At 39.5% G+C, this 19,858-nt stretch overlaps 3 protein-coding genes across 3 annotated transcripts; 1 reads left to right on the forward strand and 2 right to left on the reverse strand.

Annotated features, from left to right (window-relative positions):
- The first annotated feature begins 3,273 nt into the window (after positions 1–3,273).
- On the forward strand, positions 3,274–5,423 carry LOC104777653 (cyclin-A3-2). The gene is made up of 6 exons (XM_010501938.3): positions 3,274–3,953; positions 4,051–4,283; positions 4,377–4,529; positions 4,608–4,791; positions 4,891–5,025; positions 5,107–5,423. The coding sequence occupies exons 1-6, from the start codon at positions 3,621–3,623 to the stop codon at positions 5,176–5,178; spliced, it is 1,110 nt and encodes a 369-aa protein (XP_010500240.2). The 5' UTR covers positions 3,274–3,620; the 3' UTR covers positions 5,179–5,423.
- Positions 5,424–6,531: 1,108 nt separating this feature from the next.
- On the reverse strand, positions 6,532–9,367 carry LOC104779171 (uncharacterized). Its single transcript, XM_087507380.1, has 7 exons — positions 9,029–9,367; positions 8,659–8,861; positions 8,389–8,521; positions 8,221–8,313; positions 7,970–8,089; positions 7,011–7,916; positions 6,532–6,888 (listed from the first exon to the last, which is right to left on the reverse strand). The coding sequence occupies exons 1-7, from the start codon at positions 9,365–9,367 to the stop codon at positions 6,532–6,534; spliced, it is 2,151 nt and encodes a 716-aa protein (XP_087363506.1).
- Positions 9,368–10,078, reverse strand: LOC147947659 (uncharacterized). Its single transcript, XM_087507381.1, has one exon. The coding sequence runs from the start codon at positions 10,076–10,078 to the stop codon at positions 9,368–9,370; it is 711 nt and encodes a 236-aa protein (XP_087363507.1).
- Positions 10,079–19,858: the final 9,780 nt, after the last annotated feature.

Consider the following 19,858-nt stretch of genomic DNA (forward strand, 5'->3'; position numbering starts at 1 on the left):
TGTTTAAAGGCTGAGAAGAGAATCGGTTACTAAACTGAATAGTCTGAGAGGATTGGGTAGAATTTGGAGGAATAGGATTAACCGAACAGTTGGAGTCTTTTTGAGAATTCAAAAGATCAACAAAATTTTGATCCCAAAAACGATAAGGGTTGCTAGGATCCATTTTTTAGGCTAGTGAAACCGAAAAGGATATGCTGAGTGTTTAGGTTTGGAGAGAATAATGTTAAGAGTTTAGGTTAGTGTTAAACAATGATCGTTTATATTTATCGAGTGTGGCTGATGTGTGTTTTACAACTAAAGGTTATTGAGCAAAAAGGTAATGAGTGGTTAGAAGAAAAGAGATATACTTTTCAGTATATCTCTATGACTGGACAAGAGAATAACTTTTCAGTAAATATCTTTCTGTTCTTTGATCCCAAAAGCTGATGGTTAAAGTCAATACAAAATTTTAAAAACATAAATGAGTTTTGAAAACATAAAACACTTTAGCAAACTGATACCAAACTAGACTTAAAAACAAACCAAACTCACACCAAACTCAAACATAAAACACTTTAGCAAACTCCAATCTCAAACCAAAGTCACACCAATCTCAAACCAAACTCACACCAAAGATGTTCTTGTTCCTATCTATTCAAAGAAAGTGAAAACTTTAAAAGTAATAAACTTACATTTTCAAAAATTCCATCACTTCAGGAGACAGAGGTGAAGCACCAGATGTCATAAAACGAACCCGTCCTCCAAGTTTGTCCAATCAAATCAATAGAAAAAAGGCATAGTATAAGAAAAAACCAGATCACAGGTGCATATGTCTATCATGGTCAATGAGAAAGAACAGTTTCTTACCCCTTGGTAGAATCTAACAGCAACACCAAAGTACACTGTTAGGATCTGATTAGCTCGTTCGTAAATGTGTGCCAATGGAAGATACGAGATGTAATTGGAGAGTAGAAGAGAATATGACAAAATCAGTTACTAGGTACTAATAGTCTATCTGAAACAATATGTAGCAATAGATACAAAGGAGAACATTGAAAATCTTGAACTATTGTGGAAGTACCCAGTGTTTTATAAATATTGATGAAACCGGGTTGGCAATAAACAGAACATAAAACACTTTAGCAACTAGTAGCGAGATACCAAACTAGACTTAAAAACAAACTGACACAAAACCACACAACAACGCATCAAAGCACACAACAAATGGGATTTTTATTTATTTAACACTTCACCAAACACAATCTCAAACCAAACACAATCTCAAACCAAACACAATCTCAAACCAAACCCAAACAATATTAGAGTTAAACAGAAACACAAACTCAAACTAGACACTTTTTCATACAATTGTTTATACAGAACATATAACTAAGTTATACAAACATAAAACATAAAACCATACCTTTTCAAGTTATAGCTTGCAACCGCTGTGTCCACTGCATCAACATAACACTCTTCACCATTCCACCGATGTATCCCATTGATGATTACCTCCCACAAAACATGACAGAGTCATAAACATCACACACTTATTTATACAAAACATCAAACTCTACTCATAAGAACATCAAATGGGTTCACTATACAATCAATAACACAAAGACAAACATTACATAATAATAACATCAAACTCTACTTACACTCTACTCATAAGAACATCAAACGGGTTCACTATACAATCAATAACACAAAGACAAACATTACATAATAAGAACATCAAACTATTATCAGACTCAATTGAACATCAATCGAATAAACCGAAACCCATAACCCTCCAACCAAATCTCAAAATCAATTTAACATCAGACTTATCTCCCAATCCTCTAATAATAAGTCCAATCGACAGAAAACATTAACAATTCTAACAATCTATCGACTTAATCCCAAACCCTAACAAATAAAGACCACCGGAGATGAATTACAAAAAACATGCAACAACTCACACATTAGAAGACGAACCTTCTCATCTCCGATTCGTTAGCCGGTGGTCCGAACCCTCCCCTTCAAATCTTTGGAAGAAAGCTCCACCGTCGTTACCCCACCAACAGATACCTCTGCCGTCGTTTCTCTGTGAGAACCGAAGCGTCAAATCCAAGAGTTGCCTATCGTAAAGCCATCGGTGTCGTTGCCAACCAGATAGCTCCACCGTCGTTTCCCCACCAACAAACCTCCAATTTTAGCCGGAAACTTCAAGGGAATCGACGTGAATCGGTTCGTTTTTCCGATCACGACTCGAATCGCCTTTGCTTTCGCCGTTTGGAACGAGAGAGAAGAGAGTTTGTCTCGCGATTAATGAAAAAAATAAAAAGAAGAATAAAAAAAACAGTTTTATATTTACCTGTGATCTTACCACATATCGTTTTTAATTGGTTACTCCAAATACTTTCTACAGAACGGATACTTAACATTTTTGGATCAATAATGGGTTTTTAAATTAAATTTGGGTCCCAAATTTGAGATTATCTCTGAGAGTACTCGTCAGTGGAGGTGCTCTAAGATAGTAGTAGATTACATAACCGTTTCCCAATCTAATGGTTTGATAAACAAGTGAAGAGAAGAAGCGTGCTGTACTACTTCTACCTTTAATATAACGTTGTAGCACTTTCTTCAACATAAAGCATTTTCAATTGGATTCATTCATGAGATATTTTCTATATGTTTGTTTCTCTATATACGATATGTATTCCTTCATCCTTTATTACATTCGAATTATTGTTTTTGGACACAATATAGAGAGATTTATTAGAAATTACATTATACATATCTCGAAAGCGAGTTATAACATGGTAGGATCAAGATCAATATAATTGTGATATTTTAAGAAATTAACTGTCTTATTTTAGGCGGATGCAACTGTAAAGTATAAATTAGCCAACTCAAAAATTTAAACAATCACTACTTAGAAAAAATGTCTAAAACCTAATGAGTTCAAGAAAAAATGTACATTTAACAGATCTAAATATTTTTTCAAAAAAATTATTTAAGTAAAGTTGGCCAATTTTTTTGACAACCAAAAAAAAGTTAACTTAAACAGTTTTATCATTTCTCAATAAATGATATAGAATTTTAAATCTACATATTTAAGTAATTTTATTAAATAAAAGAATTAACTTTCCTTAAGTAATTCTATAATTTTTCTGTAAACTATATAGAATTATTAAATATAAATCTTTAAGTAAAGTTTTAAAAATTATAATTTAATGAGATGTCACCAAACTCCGAAGGGACACCAATTTTAAAATATTTTAAAAAATCTGAGATTTGTTTCCAATCGAACCCACCCTCCGAAAAAAATCCAATCTTTCTTCTTTACCGGTCAAAAACATTTCGGACAAATCTAAAAACCAAAAAAAAAAACACAGAAGCCCGCCCAAACAAAAAAATTTCAGATAATTTTGTTGGTTCCTCCAAAAATTTTCAGTTTTGACTCCCAAAAAAACTCAAAACACAGAAAACAGAGGCGCCACCTCCGAAAAAAACTTCACCAAAATGGCGCTTTTGTTCTCCCCTTTTTGTTCTCCCCCTTCTCACCTTCACTTCTTCCACTCATCTCATCTCAATCTCTCAATCTCTCTCTCTCTTCCTCTCTCGATATCTCTCTCTTCAATCCCATCTCAACCATGACAAACCAAGAGATCTGTGTGAGGATCACCAGAGCGGCCGCGAAGAGAAAAGCTTCGATGGGTATGGATGAAGATCGGGTCAGCAAGAAGAGAGTTGTGCTTGGTGAGCTTCTTAATGGCTCTAATGTCAATGTCTTGGCTAATCTCAATCAGATTAGAGAAACCCAGAAGCCAAAAAAGAGTCTTAGACCTCCATCGAATCAGATTAAGAAGTCAGCTCCGGTTGTTGTTGACCTAGAATCACAACCTGACATTGATTCAAGATCTGATGATCCTCAAATGTGTGGTCCTTATGTCGGAGACATCTACCAGTATCTTCGTGAATTGGAGGTATTAAATCTTGTTTGAATTGCTCTGTGTTTGTACTTAGGGATTGATGATTGTTTAATCTGAATAGTTTTGTCAATTGGGTTTGTGAAATTTTCAGGTGAAGCCAAAGCAAAGACCTTTACCTGATTATATCGAAAAGGTTCAGAAAGATGTGACAGCAAGCATGAGAGGTGTGTTGGTTGATTGGTTAGTTGAAGTTGCTGAAGAGTACAAACTTGGATCTGAGACACTTTACCTCACTGTCTCACACATCGATAGGTTCTTGTCATTGAAGACTGTTAACAAGCAAAGGCTTCAGCTTGTGGGAGTTTCTGCCATGCTTATTGCTTCGTAAGCATCTTTTGATCTCTTCCCTCTTTTTGTTATTTCTCATTGTCTTTGTTTTGGAAGCTTATGGAGGTTTTTGGTATTGGAAACTAATAGGAAGTATGAAGAGATTAGTCCTCCTAAAGTGGAAGATTTCTGTTACATTACGGATAATACTTTTACGAAACAAGATGTGGTGAAGATGGAAGCTGATATACTTCTTGCACTTCAGTTTGAGTTAGGAAGGCCTACCATCAATACTTTTATGAGGTTAGGATTGTGTTTTTGGTGATAATACGTATTGGGTTTGTATGGTTCATTGTCCTGATTTTGTATGTGTTTGTGCAGACGGTTCACAAGGGTTGCACAAGAAGATTTCAAAGTGCCACATTTGCAGCTAGAGCCTCTGTGTTGCTATCTATCAGAATTGAGTATCTTAGATTACAAAGCTGTGAAGTTTGTGCCATCTATGTTGGCTGCTTCTGCTGTGTTTCTAGCTCGGTTCATCATCCGTCCTAAACAACATCCTTGGGTAAGCATTTATGTCTCACTCTCTTACAAGTTAAAATGTTGAGTCAAGTCTTTTTAGAATGAGACACTAATTATCCTATGGTTGTGATGATGTAAACAGAATCAGATGCTAGAGGAATACACAAAGTACAAAGCGGCTGATCTACAAGTGTGTGTTGGAATCATACATGACTTGTATCTGAGCAGAAGAGGAGGTGCTCTACAAGCTGTTAGGGAGAAATACAAGCACCATAAGGTACTTAAACATTACAATGTTGAAATCATTTTTTCTGGCATTATTCTTTGATACTTACATATGTTGCTTCTCTCGTTACAGTTCCAATCCGTTGCAACCATGCCTGTATCACCAGAGCTTCCGGTTACCTTTTGGGAGGATGTTACCATTTGATCTGAACCAATCTTTCTTTTTGGCTGATGTTATGCAAATGTTACTGGGCTTGATTACCAAAACTTGTGTCAAATAGTATAAGGGGCACAGATCAACAAGTGAAGCTAGATGAGTAAGAACTATAGTAGTGAAGGCAGGAGCAAACAAGTTTGTGTTATGTGAAGATGTTTGATGTGATGTTCAAATCTCATTTTGTTTAGTGTGTAACTTGGAATAATATATGCAATATATACGTGTTTACGCTACATGATTTTTTTTTTTTTTTATTTTGCTTAAGCATTTAGCATTGTTCCTTAGAAGGCTAAAACTTCAAGCTTACAAAATAGAGATCAAACTCGGGAAATAACAAACAGCACCTTCATAGAGTAACGATGTCTTACCAAAACCATAAGATTTGGTATTGGGATCATATAACAATAACTTATCCTTGTCCAAAACTGCTAGTAGCTAGTGTGGTTGTGTATCCAGGAGCCTCAAACTGTAGAATTAGATATCAAACCAACTTAACTTTTATTGATTCTCCAACTAGAGTATTTATACAAGAGACTCTATACATTAGATAGACTTTGGATCCGATAAAACAGGACAACTAGACCTTATCGAGTAGAATAAGATAAACACAACACACAATACAAGCTTATCCACAATAGTCCCCCTCATGGTGGACTGTGAAGCTCACGAACGCCCAACGTGGACAAGATAAAGTGAAACTGATCGCGACCAAGCGCTTTCGTAAAGATGTCAACAAGCTGCTCAGTCGTACGAACATGGTGTGTGACAATAACACCATCCCGAACCGCATTACGAACGGCATGACAATCATTTTCAATATGCTTGGTGCGCTCATGAAAAACAGGATTGGTAGCAATATAAATAGCAGCTTTACTATTGCAAAACAAACGAGCTGGCACAGCTTGGTCGATACCCAATTCCTTTAACAACTTGCGAAGCCACTTAATCTCCTTGAGAGCAAAAGACATAGCCCGATACTCGGCCTCCGCAGAAGAATGAGAAACTGTCTTCTGCTTCTTTGTTTTCCACGAAGCAGGGGAACCACCAATCAGGACAACATAAGCACTAAGCGACCATCGTGTAAGCAGACATGAACTCCAATCTGAATTACAATAAACATCAATGGTTAAGTCGGAAGAGGACTTAAGCAAAATGCCATGTCCAAGCAAGCCACTTAGGTAACAGACCACGAGTAAAGCCGCCTCCATGTGAGCCTCCCATGGTGTCTGCATAAACTGAGCCAAGACATGGACAAAGTAGCTTAACTCAGGTCGTGTATGCAACAAATACAACAAACGACCCACTAAACGTTGTTACGACTTGGGATTAGAGATGATGATTCTATTCCAAAGGAGTAAACACAAGACGCGAAGCAAGGTCCCCACTATCAGCAACAATATCAAGAGCGTACTTACACTGTGTCAAAAAGAAACCATCAGATCCACAACTGACTTGAAGACCAAGGAAATACTTAAGCTTGCCCAAGTCTTTCATGGAGAAACAGCGGCTGAGATAATCTTTAAACTTCTTAAGCATGTATCCATCATTACCACAAATCATGGGATCATCAACATATATAAGCACACAAATCTCTATTTTATTACGAGTATAGGAGAAGAGTGAATAATCTTCATAAGACTGGAAGAAGCCAAACCGCAAAAGAGAATCAGACAACTTCTTGAACCAACACCGAGGAGCCTGTTCGAGACCATACAAGGACTTATGGAGACGCCAAACTTTTCCTGGATGAGAATGACGAAATCTTGGAGGAAGCTTTATATAGACCTCCTCATCAAGATCCCCAAGAATGCATTGTGTACATCCATCTGATAAACCTCCCAATTCTTTGCCGCAACAAGACGAAGAAGAGTGCGAACCGTTGTCATATGAACAACAAGAGCAAAAGTCTCTTTATAATCCTCCCCCTCAATCTGATTATTACCAAGACCAACAAGTCTAGCCTTATAACGTTCCACAGTGCCGTCTGAATTATACTTTGTCTTATAAATCCACTGACCACCAATAGCCACTTTATTAGGAGGAAGATCAACCAGGTCCCCTGTTTTGTTGACTTCAAGAGCATCAACTTCCTTGGACATTGCATCATTCCAAACCTTGAATTGAACAGCCTCTTTAAAATGTTTAGGCTCATTATTGTCAGTGATAGCCGCAAGGTAAACACGATGAGCGGGAGTAAAGTTATCCTCAAAATAATCAGTCAAAGGAGACAAAGAGATACCTGGAACCGAAGCCGAAGACAATGAAGAGGAGTCAGGAAGAGTGTTTGAGGATGAAGGTGTGTAAGTAACGTTGTAAAGGATGTAATCATTAAGCAGAGCAAGAGGCTTAGAAGAACGCTGACTTTGACGTTGTGGAGGAGCCGGCACAGCCGGTAATGTAGCAGACATAGTCTGGTCATCAACAGGACGACTAGAGGAAACAACCGTACCCGGAACAGGAACCACAGTGGAGGGTATAGGAACAGGAACTATCGGCTCTAAATCAAAGGAAACAGAGTCAGGAGAAGCGGTATCCGCAGTAACGCTTAAATCATGTGATGAGGAACTGTCAGGAGAAACCTCTTGTACAATAGAAATCGGAGGAGTCGCAACAGGGCTCCCCCTTACATCCGAAGGAGAGACCAACCAATCATCATCACCAGACGATGGAGAGTCCGACACAAGAGGCAATGAGGAAACTGGAGACGCATAAGGAAAAAAATCTTCCTGAAAATCACATCCCGAGACACAAGAACCTAATTCCTCTCAATATCAAAGACCTTCCAACCTTTCTTACCAGATGAATATCCAACAAAAACACACAAACGACTACACTGGCCAAATTTATCTTTGTCTCGACCAAGACGATGAACGTAGCAAGCAGGACCAATAAGTCGAAGCTGGTCATAGGTAGGTTTAAAACCATGAAGTAACTCAAAAGGACTGTGACCGAAATGAAGAGATGACGGCGTATGATTGATCAAGTAGGCCGCAGTAACAATGGCTTCCCCCCAGAACTTGATGGGCAAACTTGCCTGAATAACAATGCCCTAACAACATTGAGTTTGTGCTGATGTTTTCTTTCAACACGCCCATTCTGTTGAGGCTTGGCAACACAAGACGTCTGATGAACAACACAAATAGTTTGAAAATAAGAAGAAAAGCACATGAACTTTGTCCCATTGTCAGTTCAAACCACCTTGACAGCTTTAACAAACTGTTTCTCCGTGTATTGCATGAAATTTGTAAGAACACGTCGCACTTCAGACTTCTCAAGTAAGAGAAACGTCCAGACCGCGTGAGAGAAGTCATCAACAATTGTCAAAAATATACTGCACCACAAGAAGAAGGAACGCGATATGGTCCCCAAAAATCACAATGAATCATTGAGAAACAATCTGTTGTTTTATTAAGACTATCCAAAAAAACATCTCTTGTTTGTTTAGCTCTAAAACATATGTCACAAGACGTTGAGCTAACAGAAGACGAAGAACCAGAAAATAAAGGTAAAGCCGAAAGAACTGAAAAACTAGGATGTCCTAAACGCCGATGCCACAGAGCATGATCAGTAGCCACACTTGCCATATGGAACTTTTTTGTAGCCACATCCGTAAGATAATACACACTATCACACTCTTCACCACTTCCAATCAAAATGTTCAAAAATCGAGCCTGCAAAACACAAAGAGTGTCAGAAAACGTGGCTAGACACTTTGTTTGTTTAAGGATCTTAGAAACAGAAATCAATGTGTAGTTGAGTGAAGGCACAAAAAGAACATTTGTCAACTTGACATCCTTGGAGAGTGGAAAATCTCCCATGCTTACAGCAAAAGCTTTACTGTAAATTCAGAAAAAACAGATGAGTTGGAGCTAGTAGCGTGTGCAGCAACAGGATGAACACGTCCGCGACTGCTGACGTTGTAGCTAGTACCACGACCTCTGCCTCTGCCACCAGAACCACGACCAGCACTGATCTTCTCGGACCTCTCCGTCCACCAGTCCGGAAAGGCAACGAGCTGCCAGCAATCTCGTTTCTCATGACCACTACGACCACAGTGGGAGCAAGAGAACCGAGATTTACTAATAAGAGATTCAGGTTTGCTTCCACTAGAAGCATCAGACCGAGCGAGAAAACCAACTGTTTCTTCTCGTTGTTCACGAAGACGAGTTGAAGACATTCATTGCTCCTCGCGAATGACTCTACTATACACTTCACCAAGAGAAGGAAGAGGATCCATGGCAATAAGGGTAGCACAAAGTCCTCCAACTCTGGACTCATCAAGACCCAAAACAAATTGATGAATCTTTTCTTCCTCTCTTTCTTTTGCTGGTGCAGATGTAGCTCCACAGGTGCACAAACCACACAAACAAACGGTGAGAGGCTTATAAATTTGATATTCCTCCCACAAAGTAGACAACGTGCCATAGTAATCAGCAACGACTTGTCCTTCTTGTCGACATGCGCTGAGCTGACTCTTGATTTGATAAATACGAACCTTATTCCCAAATGAGAACCTCTGTTTCAAGTCCAACCACAGTTGATGAGCGTTCGCAATAAAGGTCACGGTAGATTTCACCTTTGGTTCAATCGATGTCCTTATCCACCCGATGATCATAGAATTCACCGTCAACCAATTCTCTAAATTGGGATCGTCACCAGCTGGTTTAGGAATCGACCCATTGATGAAACCAATTTTTTGTTTTGCTTGGAGTGTGTTTAACATCTCCGTTGCCCATTCATTATAGTTCTCACCATTCAACAGCACCGACGAGATCATGGAACCAGGATTGTCGGAGCTAGACAAAGTGTAAGGAGACACCACCGGAGTCACTGACTGTTGACTCTCGTTCTTCTTTATTGAAGAAGAAACATCTTCGACCGAAGACATGATTGCTTTTCACGCAAGGAACCAAAATAGTTTTAAGAAAGAAGAGATCGAAACTATCAATCGATCGAACAAAGAAATTGAGAAAGATTTTTTTTTTTTTAATGATCTTAGCTCTGATACCATATTAAATTCAGACTTTACTGTGGGCTTCCAACTCAAAACTAATTGGCAATGAGTGGCGAGGCCCTAAACTTTTATAGATTACTTAAACCCCTTTACATTTTTCCAATGTGGGATATTTTACACTAATACCCCCCTCTCACGCTCAGACATGACCATCTGAAGTGTGGGCATATGTGGAAACAACATCCACGAACTACATTACAAAAATACAAATTACAAAAAAGTAACTATCAAATATATAATACGTGCTATAGAAATAATAATAATAATTTGTGTTTATGAATGTTTAATATCCAAAGTAAACAATAAGAGAAGAAAAAAATTAAAAATAGTAACATTAGACATAACTTATAAACTGATGGAGGTTTCATACTCCTTCCTTAACCGGTTCAACCATTTATTGTATTTAACCTGTACACCAAAATATAATAAATATAGAGTTTTTAGTATAGATATTATTCAAAAAAAATTATGATTTACCAAATATTTGACTTTTTACTAAGTAGATAAAGTTAACAAAATAAAAATCTCAGAATTGTTTGAGATTTCACTTTTAAAATTTTTAAGAGTGAATATATTAATATTACTTAAATATTTTATAGACTTAAATATATTATAATATTTTAAACTTTCGACGGAGTTCAAATATTTTTAATAATTTAAGCATTCTATAAAAATTTAAATATTTATAATCTCTTAAAGATTTTTTAGAAACGTAAAAGAATATGTTTACTTTTTAAAAGTTTAAATATGCTCAAATATAGAACCAAATTAAACTGTTAAATTTGGAGACCTGATAAGTCAAGCTTTATGCTCATTTGTACTCAAAACATATTAGTCATATATTTATAGTGATTATGAACCATATTCCAAAATATTTAGTCGATGTGAGATATACAATACACATTTTCTGTAAATTAGTTTACAACTTTACATATATATAATTTCTGCGGTTTTTTATTTTTTCCATCTATACTAATCATAATTAATTACTATAATTTCGTTAAGAAAATATTAAAAAATCTAAACTAAATGATGATTTGTTTTATTTAATTGTATTAAGTTGATTTGTTGTTTCCGTAAATATATCACAATATAAAAGCAAATCAAATAAGTTTACATATATATACAATTTCGTATTTAATCTATTGATTATTTTGGAAGCAACAAAGTCACAATTGATAAGTATTAAAGATTTCTCATTATTATTAATATTCGTAATAATTATAGAAATTAAGTATGGTAGTAGTTAATATTTGATATTACTAAAGCCATTAAATACTCTGATACCATTTTCCTTATTTATAGGGATGATACTTCTGTTTGGTTGTGTGTTTAACTATTCCTAAATCAAATAATATACAGGACCCAAAAATTATTAATCTGGAGAACAAACATATCCGTAAATTTTTTTTTCTTCTATTTTCGGGTCAGAGAGGATCCGCGTCCTGACCCGGTTAGTTTTAAGTGATCGACCCAAAGATATAATGGTCATTTAGATATATCAAAACTTTAGGTTAATTTAATTAAATTAAGTGATTCTCTAATCATTTTTAATGAAAAATCTACCAAAACAAAGTAATGATCCAATTTGAGTCTAGTGAGTACTTCAGCTTTAATAGAATAGATATGTAAATTTTGTCATGGTCCAATTTGAGTCTAGTGAGTACTTGAAGCTATCGTTTATGATTTAATTTGGCCTCTTTTTCTTTGTTTAAACAAAATATTATATCTATACTATTAATTAGGGAGCACACTTAAAAATTAAGAAGAAGCTATATCAAATATTCATGTTGCCAAACAAACCCAATTGCTATATTAATAAAAAAAAAAAATATCACTACAAAATCTACTTCTCATTTCCTTTTAAATTAAAATATTAAACTATTTAGTTTTTATATATATATATATATATATATATATATATATATATACTTTACCTGCAATATCGATTAAAAAACCTAATTAGCCGTCTTCAAGCACTACAAATAATCAACTGTATACCCAATAGGCCAATATGATATCATCATCGTTTATTAATAGAGATTAATCGTTTATTTTCGGATGCATTAACATTTCCCTTTTTCAGTACTAGTTATTAACATCAGAAAGGGGTGAAAATTTTAGAGATCTTATTTTTTTTTCTCGTATTTCTTACATCAGATAACAAATATATAATTTTTTTTTTTTTTTTTTTTTTACAAAAACTCTCTCAATTTCAATTTTACATCAAAAATTACTAATTGGTGGAATACTAGACAATGTGAAACTTTTTTGAATGATATCTTTTTTGAACAAAAATGATGATGACCGTTTTTTTCGATGCTGCCATGTTCATGAACTTTTTTGATATGAGGATGAGTTTCTTGTTTTGAGTTTATAAAGAAGTTTTTGATATCTTACATGGTGGTTTGATGCTTAGATAGTATGTTTTGGAGCATGGAAATGGGAGTTTAGTTAATGCATAGTATGACTTTGACTATATGACTAGTACGATTTTGAACCTAAATTGTTTTACTTTTTAAAAGTAATATTTGATATAATTCCTTTTTCCTAAAACTATATATGACCATTGAAATTAGATTTAATATTGAAGTATAGGGTTCACAAGAGTCATCCTTTTAATTTGGAATCATATAATAAAAATAGGAAAATAACTAAAAATCTATTATGATGCCCATTTTCCAGTATCAGTATTAGCTTTAATAAAACAATTCCAAAACTCTAATGAATTTTAACCAAAAAACAAAGTTTTTTTATACAAATAGACTTTGTTGGTATGATCTTTAAATTGTAAAGTATTTCGAAATTTTTTAAAAAAACAATAATTTAGTCATAATGACATTTAACCAAAAAACAAATTAATATAATAATCTCGTGCAACGCACGAGACTCAACCTAGTATATAAGTATTTTGTCTTGCAATCACAAGTTCCATTTTCATTGCTTAACTCCATGGTTAAACTATAATATATGTTGTCCTATTTGTAGGAACAACAACATACTTATTTAATATATTTAAAAGATCAGATGACTAATCGAAATTGAAACGATCCGACCCGTTTTTTTTAAATAATAAATAATAATAATAGATAAACTACAACTAGTGGTTTCATACCCACTAGCCACCTAACCACAATCACAACCAATAGCGGAAATAACCAATACCAATAACCAATAAATATCCAATAATAAACCAATATTATAACATAAACGTTATCCAATAATTCAACAAACAGGAAACATAGAACCAGAAACCTAGCAATGTTTCTGATGACCAAACTCTAGCAACCTATCAATGCCAGACAACAACCAATCGAGTCCCTAAAACATCCTCCTCTTCATTGCCTTGATTCCACGATCACACTTTGTCTTTACCTGCACCACAAACACAAATTGTGAGGCAATCCTCCCATCTACTGGGCTATACACAGAAGCAATAAGATCTCTCATGCCATAAACAACAACAATAAAACAAACCAGGAACATGCACAAGTGACCCGACACAATCCGGTTACTGTCAGAAGGGTGTCGACCGATACCAGAAGGTGTCGACCGACACTGGACATCTAGTGTCGACCAACACCACTTGGGTGTTGACCGACACCTGCTCGACACCCCCAAAACCCTAACGGTGTCGACCGACACCTCCACATGGTGTCGACCAACACTCGCTAAGTTCTCGAGCCGTCCTCGCGTTGGTGTCGACCGAAACCACTGTCGAGCAATGATTTCCTTCGAACAGAACCTCAGAATCTCGCCTCCAAACTTCTCCTCTTCGTCCCACACGATACCAGGAACGAATCCAAGCCTCAGAAGCTACGAAAAAGTCACAAACAACCAAACCAAACAACCAAACAACACACAATATCACAGAAACAGAGATCTTAGCTTAGATAAGCCATGGTCATGCACTCACTTTAGCCAAACAATGAGATCTAAGCCCAAAAGAGGAAGCTACCACCACAACAACCTTCCCACCACGTTCCTAGCCCTGGATCTTCACTCCGACAGCAAGATCTCACCAAAAACACCTTTAAATCTCACAAACTCTCACAAGAACTTGGAGGAAACTGTTTTCTCCTTTTTCTCTCTCAAAACCAACAAACGGCGACAAAAAAAACTCTAAAACCCTTCTTGTCGTCGAAACCCACTTAAGTATCTCGGTTCAATGGTTTACTAGAATCAAACCGAACCAAATCGATGATTAAATCAATCTGGTCAAACCAGAAATAAGTGGTGTCGACCGACACCACCAGGGGTGTCGATCGACACCCACCCCCAAAACGCAGAGTTTGGTTCGCGGACGTTACAATTCTCCCCCACCAACATAGATTCGTCCTTGAATCTCGAACTACACGCAGCAAAGGACTCACGTACTACCATCTCCACGGCCCGCACTCCTCCGACCGATATACGAAAGGTCACCTCTAAGCGATAGACTCACGCTCCAGGCATTATTTGCTCTCGACTTTTGGACTTTCCTTTTCTCATAGGCCTAAACCTTGAGTTTTTATTGGCTCTTCATCAGACCTAAGTCTACATGCCATAATGTTGGCTCCTCATCGGGCCTAAACCCGCATGCCATAATGTATAAGGAAAAATCCAATACTCATCTCTCGGGTCGTCACCCTACAGCGCGCCTTCGGATCGTCATCCGAAGTCGATATACCAACCATACCCCCAAGTCACAAAGGCTCAGAATATGGCATTACTAGGAGAACCAAAGTCCCCCAAGAGTCGCGAGTAAACAATTCTGAACACGTCTGAGTCCTATCCCTATCCAGGTTTCCTTCCTGTGGCTCGCGTATAACAACACGATGTCCTACCAGCCACATATCCCCTCACTGGAATACCTCATGACCACACAAGGATCATCTCACTGCCCATCGGGCCGCCACAAAGGCCAAACAAATGTCCTAAAAAGGACCGCCACAAAGACCAAACAAATGTCCTAAACAGGACCGCCACAAAGACCAAACAAATGTCCTAAACAGGACCCACACCAAGGCAAAACAAATGGCCTAAACAGGACCGCCACCAAGGCCAAAAAATGTCCTAAACTGGACCGCCACCAAGGCCAAACAAATGTCCTAAACAGGACCGCCACCAAGGCCACCCGTCCCGAAGGACCGTCACAAAGACTATCTGTCCCGAAGGACCGCCTAAACAGGCACTCTGGCTAAACAGCCCGCCATAAAGGCCACACAATTGGCTAAAAAGCCCGCCACAAAGGCCACACAATGGCTAAACAGCCCGCCACGGATTATAGATGGGACCAGGCTAGGCAAGCTCAAGTCGCGGCTTGCTTCTCATACCACTTCTTAAACCTTGCCTTCATCCTCGCCTCTGGCTCCCCAGTCTGCTCCTCAACACCATCACAGTCCCACAGGATTCTCATCAAAGGAATCTTCTTCTTCCGAAGTTCCTTGATCCTCCTCTCGAGAACCTTCACTGGTCTTGCCTCCAAAGTCATGTTGGGCTGAAGATCACAGGGATCTTAGCCAACAACTGGTTATCCTCATGGAGAAACTTCCGCAACATAGACACATGGAAAACCTTATGAAATGGACCCATAACCTCAGGTAACTCCAGCCTATATGCCACTGGTCCAACTCGCTCAATTACTCTGAATGGTCCCATATACCTCGGACTCAACTTAGTCACAGTCAATGACCTGTTCGGACCCCGCAACATGGCCATCTTGAGGTACACTCTATCTCCAACCTGAAACTCAAGATCTCTCCTCCTCCTATCGGCATAACTCCTACGCCGATCCTGAGCTTCCTTCATGTTCAGCTTGAGAACCCGAATCTTCTCTGAGGTCTCCTGAACAAAATCTGCCCCGTATATGCTCCTCTGCCCCACCTGAGTCCAGCATAACGGTGTACGACACGGCCTCCCATACAAAGCCTCATAAGGTGCCATCCCGATACTCGCCTGATAACTGTTGTCGTAAGCAAACTCTACCAAGCTCAAGTGATCTGCCCAATGGCCACCCCAATCCAACACACACATCCTCAGCAAATCCTCCAACGTATGGATCGTCCTCTCTGACTGTCCATCTGTCTGGGGATGATAAGTTGTACTCATATGCACCTTATTGCCCATCTTTGCCTGAAATGCCCTCCAGAACACCGAAGTGAACTTGGAATCCCTATCAGACACAATGCTCGCTGGCACCCCATGCAACCTGACTATCTCCTTCACATACTTCTTAGCCAAGACCGTTGCTCCATCAGTCTTCTTAATGGCTAGAAAATGTGCCGACTTAGTCAACCGATCCACAATGACCCATATAGCATCAAACGTCCTGGACACTGGCAAACCAACCACGAAGTCCATAGTAATCATATCCCACTTACACTCTGGAATGGGAAGACTCTTCAGAAAACCACCTGGTACCTGATGCCCAGCCTTCACTAGCTGACACACATCGCACCTCGCAACCCAACTAGCCACATCCTTCTTCATCCCAACCTAGTGCTAGTACCTCTTGAGGTCATGTTACATCTTAGTCGCTCCTGGATGAATAGAAAACATGCTCGCATGAGCCTCTACCAGGATCTCCTGCCTCAACTCCTCATCCTTAGGCACACAAATCTGCCATGCACCAGAATAGTACCATTGGCCGAAACCTGATACTCGGAATCAACATACTTTGAGGCATTCACCAGCCCTAAATCCTTCTCCTGAGCCAACCGCACTCTGCTCAGCAGATCTGCCCTATCAGCTGCAATCAAACCCAACGGCTCCTGAGAAACCGCACACAAACTCAAAGCATTGATCTCTCCTATCAGAGACTCCATATCCTGCTCCTGAACCGAAGCCGCCCGCTTCCGACTCAAAGCATCTGCAACCAAGTTAGCCTTACCAGGGTGGTAGGCTATCTCCAAATCATAATCCGCCACAAGCTCCATCCACCGCTTCTGCCTCAAATTCAGCTCGGGTTGAGTGAATATATACTTTAGGCTCTTATGATCTATAAAGATCTGTACCTTTGCACCTTAAAGATAAGATCTCCAAATCTTCAGGGAAAAAACTACAGCACCCATCTCCAAATCATGAGTAGGATAGTTGTCCTCATGATTCCGCAACTGCCGCAAAGCATAGGCAATCACCTTCCCATGCTGCATTAACACACACCCCAAACCAACTCTGGATGCATCTGTATAGGCCACGTAGGGTTCTCCCTGCTCAGGCAAAGCCAATACTGGAGTAGTAGTTAACAGCTCCTTTAGGCTTGCGAAGCCCTCCTCGCACTCTTGTGACTACACAAAAGGGACATTTTTCCTTGTCAACTTAGTCATAGGACGTGCTCTGCTTACAAAGCCCTGCAAAACCTCCTGATCTCTGTGGCATTCTGCGTTCTAGGTCAATCCATGATAGCCTGAATCTTCTCTGTGGTGATGCTGTTTGGATTAACAAATGCGCCAGCAGCGTTTATGAGGTTGATGAACAGCGTGTTTCAGGAGTTTCTGGACGTGTTTATCTTCATCTTCATCGACGACATCCTGGTTTATTCTAAGAGTCCTAAGGAGCATGCAATGCATTTGAGAGCAGTTCTGGAGAAGCTGCGTGAGCAGAAGTTGTTTGCTAAGTTGAGCAAATGTAGTTTTTGGCACATTGTGTCTGCAGATGGGATTTCTGTAGATCCAGAGAAGATTCAGGCTATCACGGATTGACCTAGAACGCAGAATGCCACAGAGATCAGGAGGTTTGTGCAGGGGTTTGCGAGCAGAGCACGACCTATGACTAAGTTGACAGGGACGGATGTTCCTTTTGTTTGGTCACAGGAGTGCGAGGAGGGCTTTGCAAGCTTGAGGGATATGTTGACTACTGCTCCGGTGTTGGCTTTACCTGAGCAGGGGGAACCCTATGTGGTGTATACAGATGCATCCAGAGTTGGTTTGAGATGTGTGTTGATGCAGCATGGGAAGGTGATTTCTTATGCTTCGCGGCAGTTGCGGAAGCATGAGGACAACTATCCTACTCACGATTTGGAGATAGGTGCTGTAGTTTTTGCCCTGAAGATTTGGACATATTATCTTTATGGTGCAAAGGTACATGTGTCTACAGATCATAAGAGCCTAAAGTATATATTCACTCAGCCCGAGCTGAATTTGAGGCAGAGGCGGTGGATGGAGCTCGTGGCAGATTATGATTTGGAGATAGCCTACCACCCTGGTAAGGCTAACTTGGTTGCAGATGCTTTGAGTCGGAAGCGGGCGGCTTCGGCTTAGGAGCAGGAGATGGAGTCTTTGGTAGGAGAGATTAGTGCGTTAAGCTTGTGTGCGATTTCTCAGGAGCCGTTGGGTTTGATTGCAGCTGATAGGGCAGATCTGCTGAGCAGAGTGCGGTTGACTCAGGAGAAGGATTTGGGGCTGTTGAATGCCTCAAAGGATGTTGATTCCGAGTATCAGGTTTCGACCAATGGTACTACTCTGGTGCATGGGCGGATTTGTGTGCCTAAGGATGAGGAGTTGAGGCAGGAGATCCTGAGAGAGGCTCATGCGAGCATGTTCTCTATTCATCCAGGAGCGACTAAGATGTACCGTGACCTTAAGAGGTACTATCACTGGGTCGGGATGAAGAAGGATGTGGCTAGTTGGGTTGCGAGGTGCGATGTGTGTCAACTAGTGAAGGCTGAGCATCAGGTACCAGGTGGTTTGCTGAAGAGTCTTCCCATTCCAGAGTGTAAGTGGGATATGATTACTATGGATTTCGTGGTTGGTTTGCCAGTGTCCAGGACGTTTGACTCTATCTGGGTCATTGTGGACCGGTTGACTAAGTCGACACATTTTCTGGCCAATAAGAAGACTGATGGAGCAGCGGTCTTGGCTAAGAAGTATGTGAAGGAGATAGTCAGTTTGCATGGGGTGCCAGCGAGCATTGTGTCTGATAGCGATTCCAAGTTCACTTCGGTGTTCTGGATGGCATTTCAGGCAGAGATGGGCACAAAGGTGCATATGAGTACAGCTTATAATCCCCAGACAGATGGGTAGTCAGAGAGGACGATCCAGACGTTGGAGGATTTGTTGAGGATGTGTGTGTTGGATTGGGGTGGCCATTGGGCAGATCACTTGAGCTTGGTAGAGTTTGCTTATAACAACAGTTACCAGGAGAATATTGGCATGGCTCCTTATGAGGCTTTGTATGGGAGGCCGTGTCGTACACTGTTATGCTAGATTCAGGTGGGGGGAGAGGAGCATGTACGGGCAGATTTTGTTCAGGAGACTTCGGAGAAGATTCGGGTTCTCAAGCTGAACATGAAGGAAGCTCAGGATAGGCAGAGGAGTTACGCCGATAGGAGGAGGAGAGATCTTGAGTTTTAGGTTGGAGATAGAATGTACCTCAAGATGGCCATGTTGCGGGGTCCGAACAGATCATTGACTGAGACTAAGTTGAGTCCAAAGTATATGGGTCTGTTTAGAGTGATGGAGCGAGTTGGACCAGTGGCATAAAGGTTGTAGTTACCTAAGGCTATGCGTGCATTTCATAAGGTTTTCCATGTGTCTATGTTGCGGAAGTGTCTCTGTGAGGATGACCAGTTGTTGGCTAAGATCCCTGAGGATCTTCAGCCCAACATGACTTTGGAGGCGAGACCAGTGAGGGTTCTCGAGAGGAGGATCAAAGAACTTCGGAAGAAGGCAAGAT

This window comes from Camelina sativa, chromosome 3, assembly GCF_030686135.1.
Source record: "Camelina sativa cultivar CO46 ecotype springtype chromosome 3, ASM3068613v1".
NCBI lineage: Eukaryota > Viridiplantae > Streptophyta > Magnoliopsida > Brassicales > Brassicaceae > Camelina > Camelina sativa.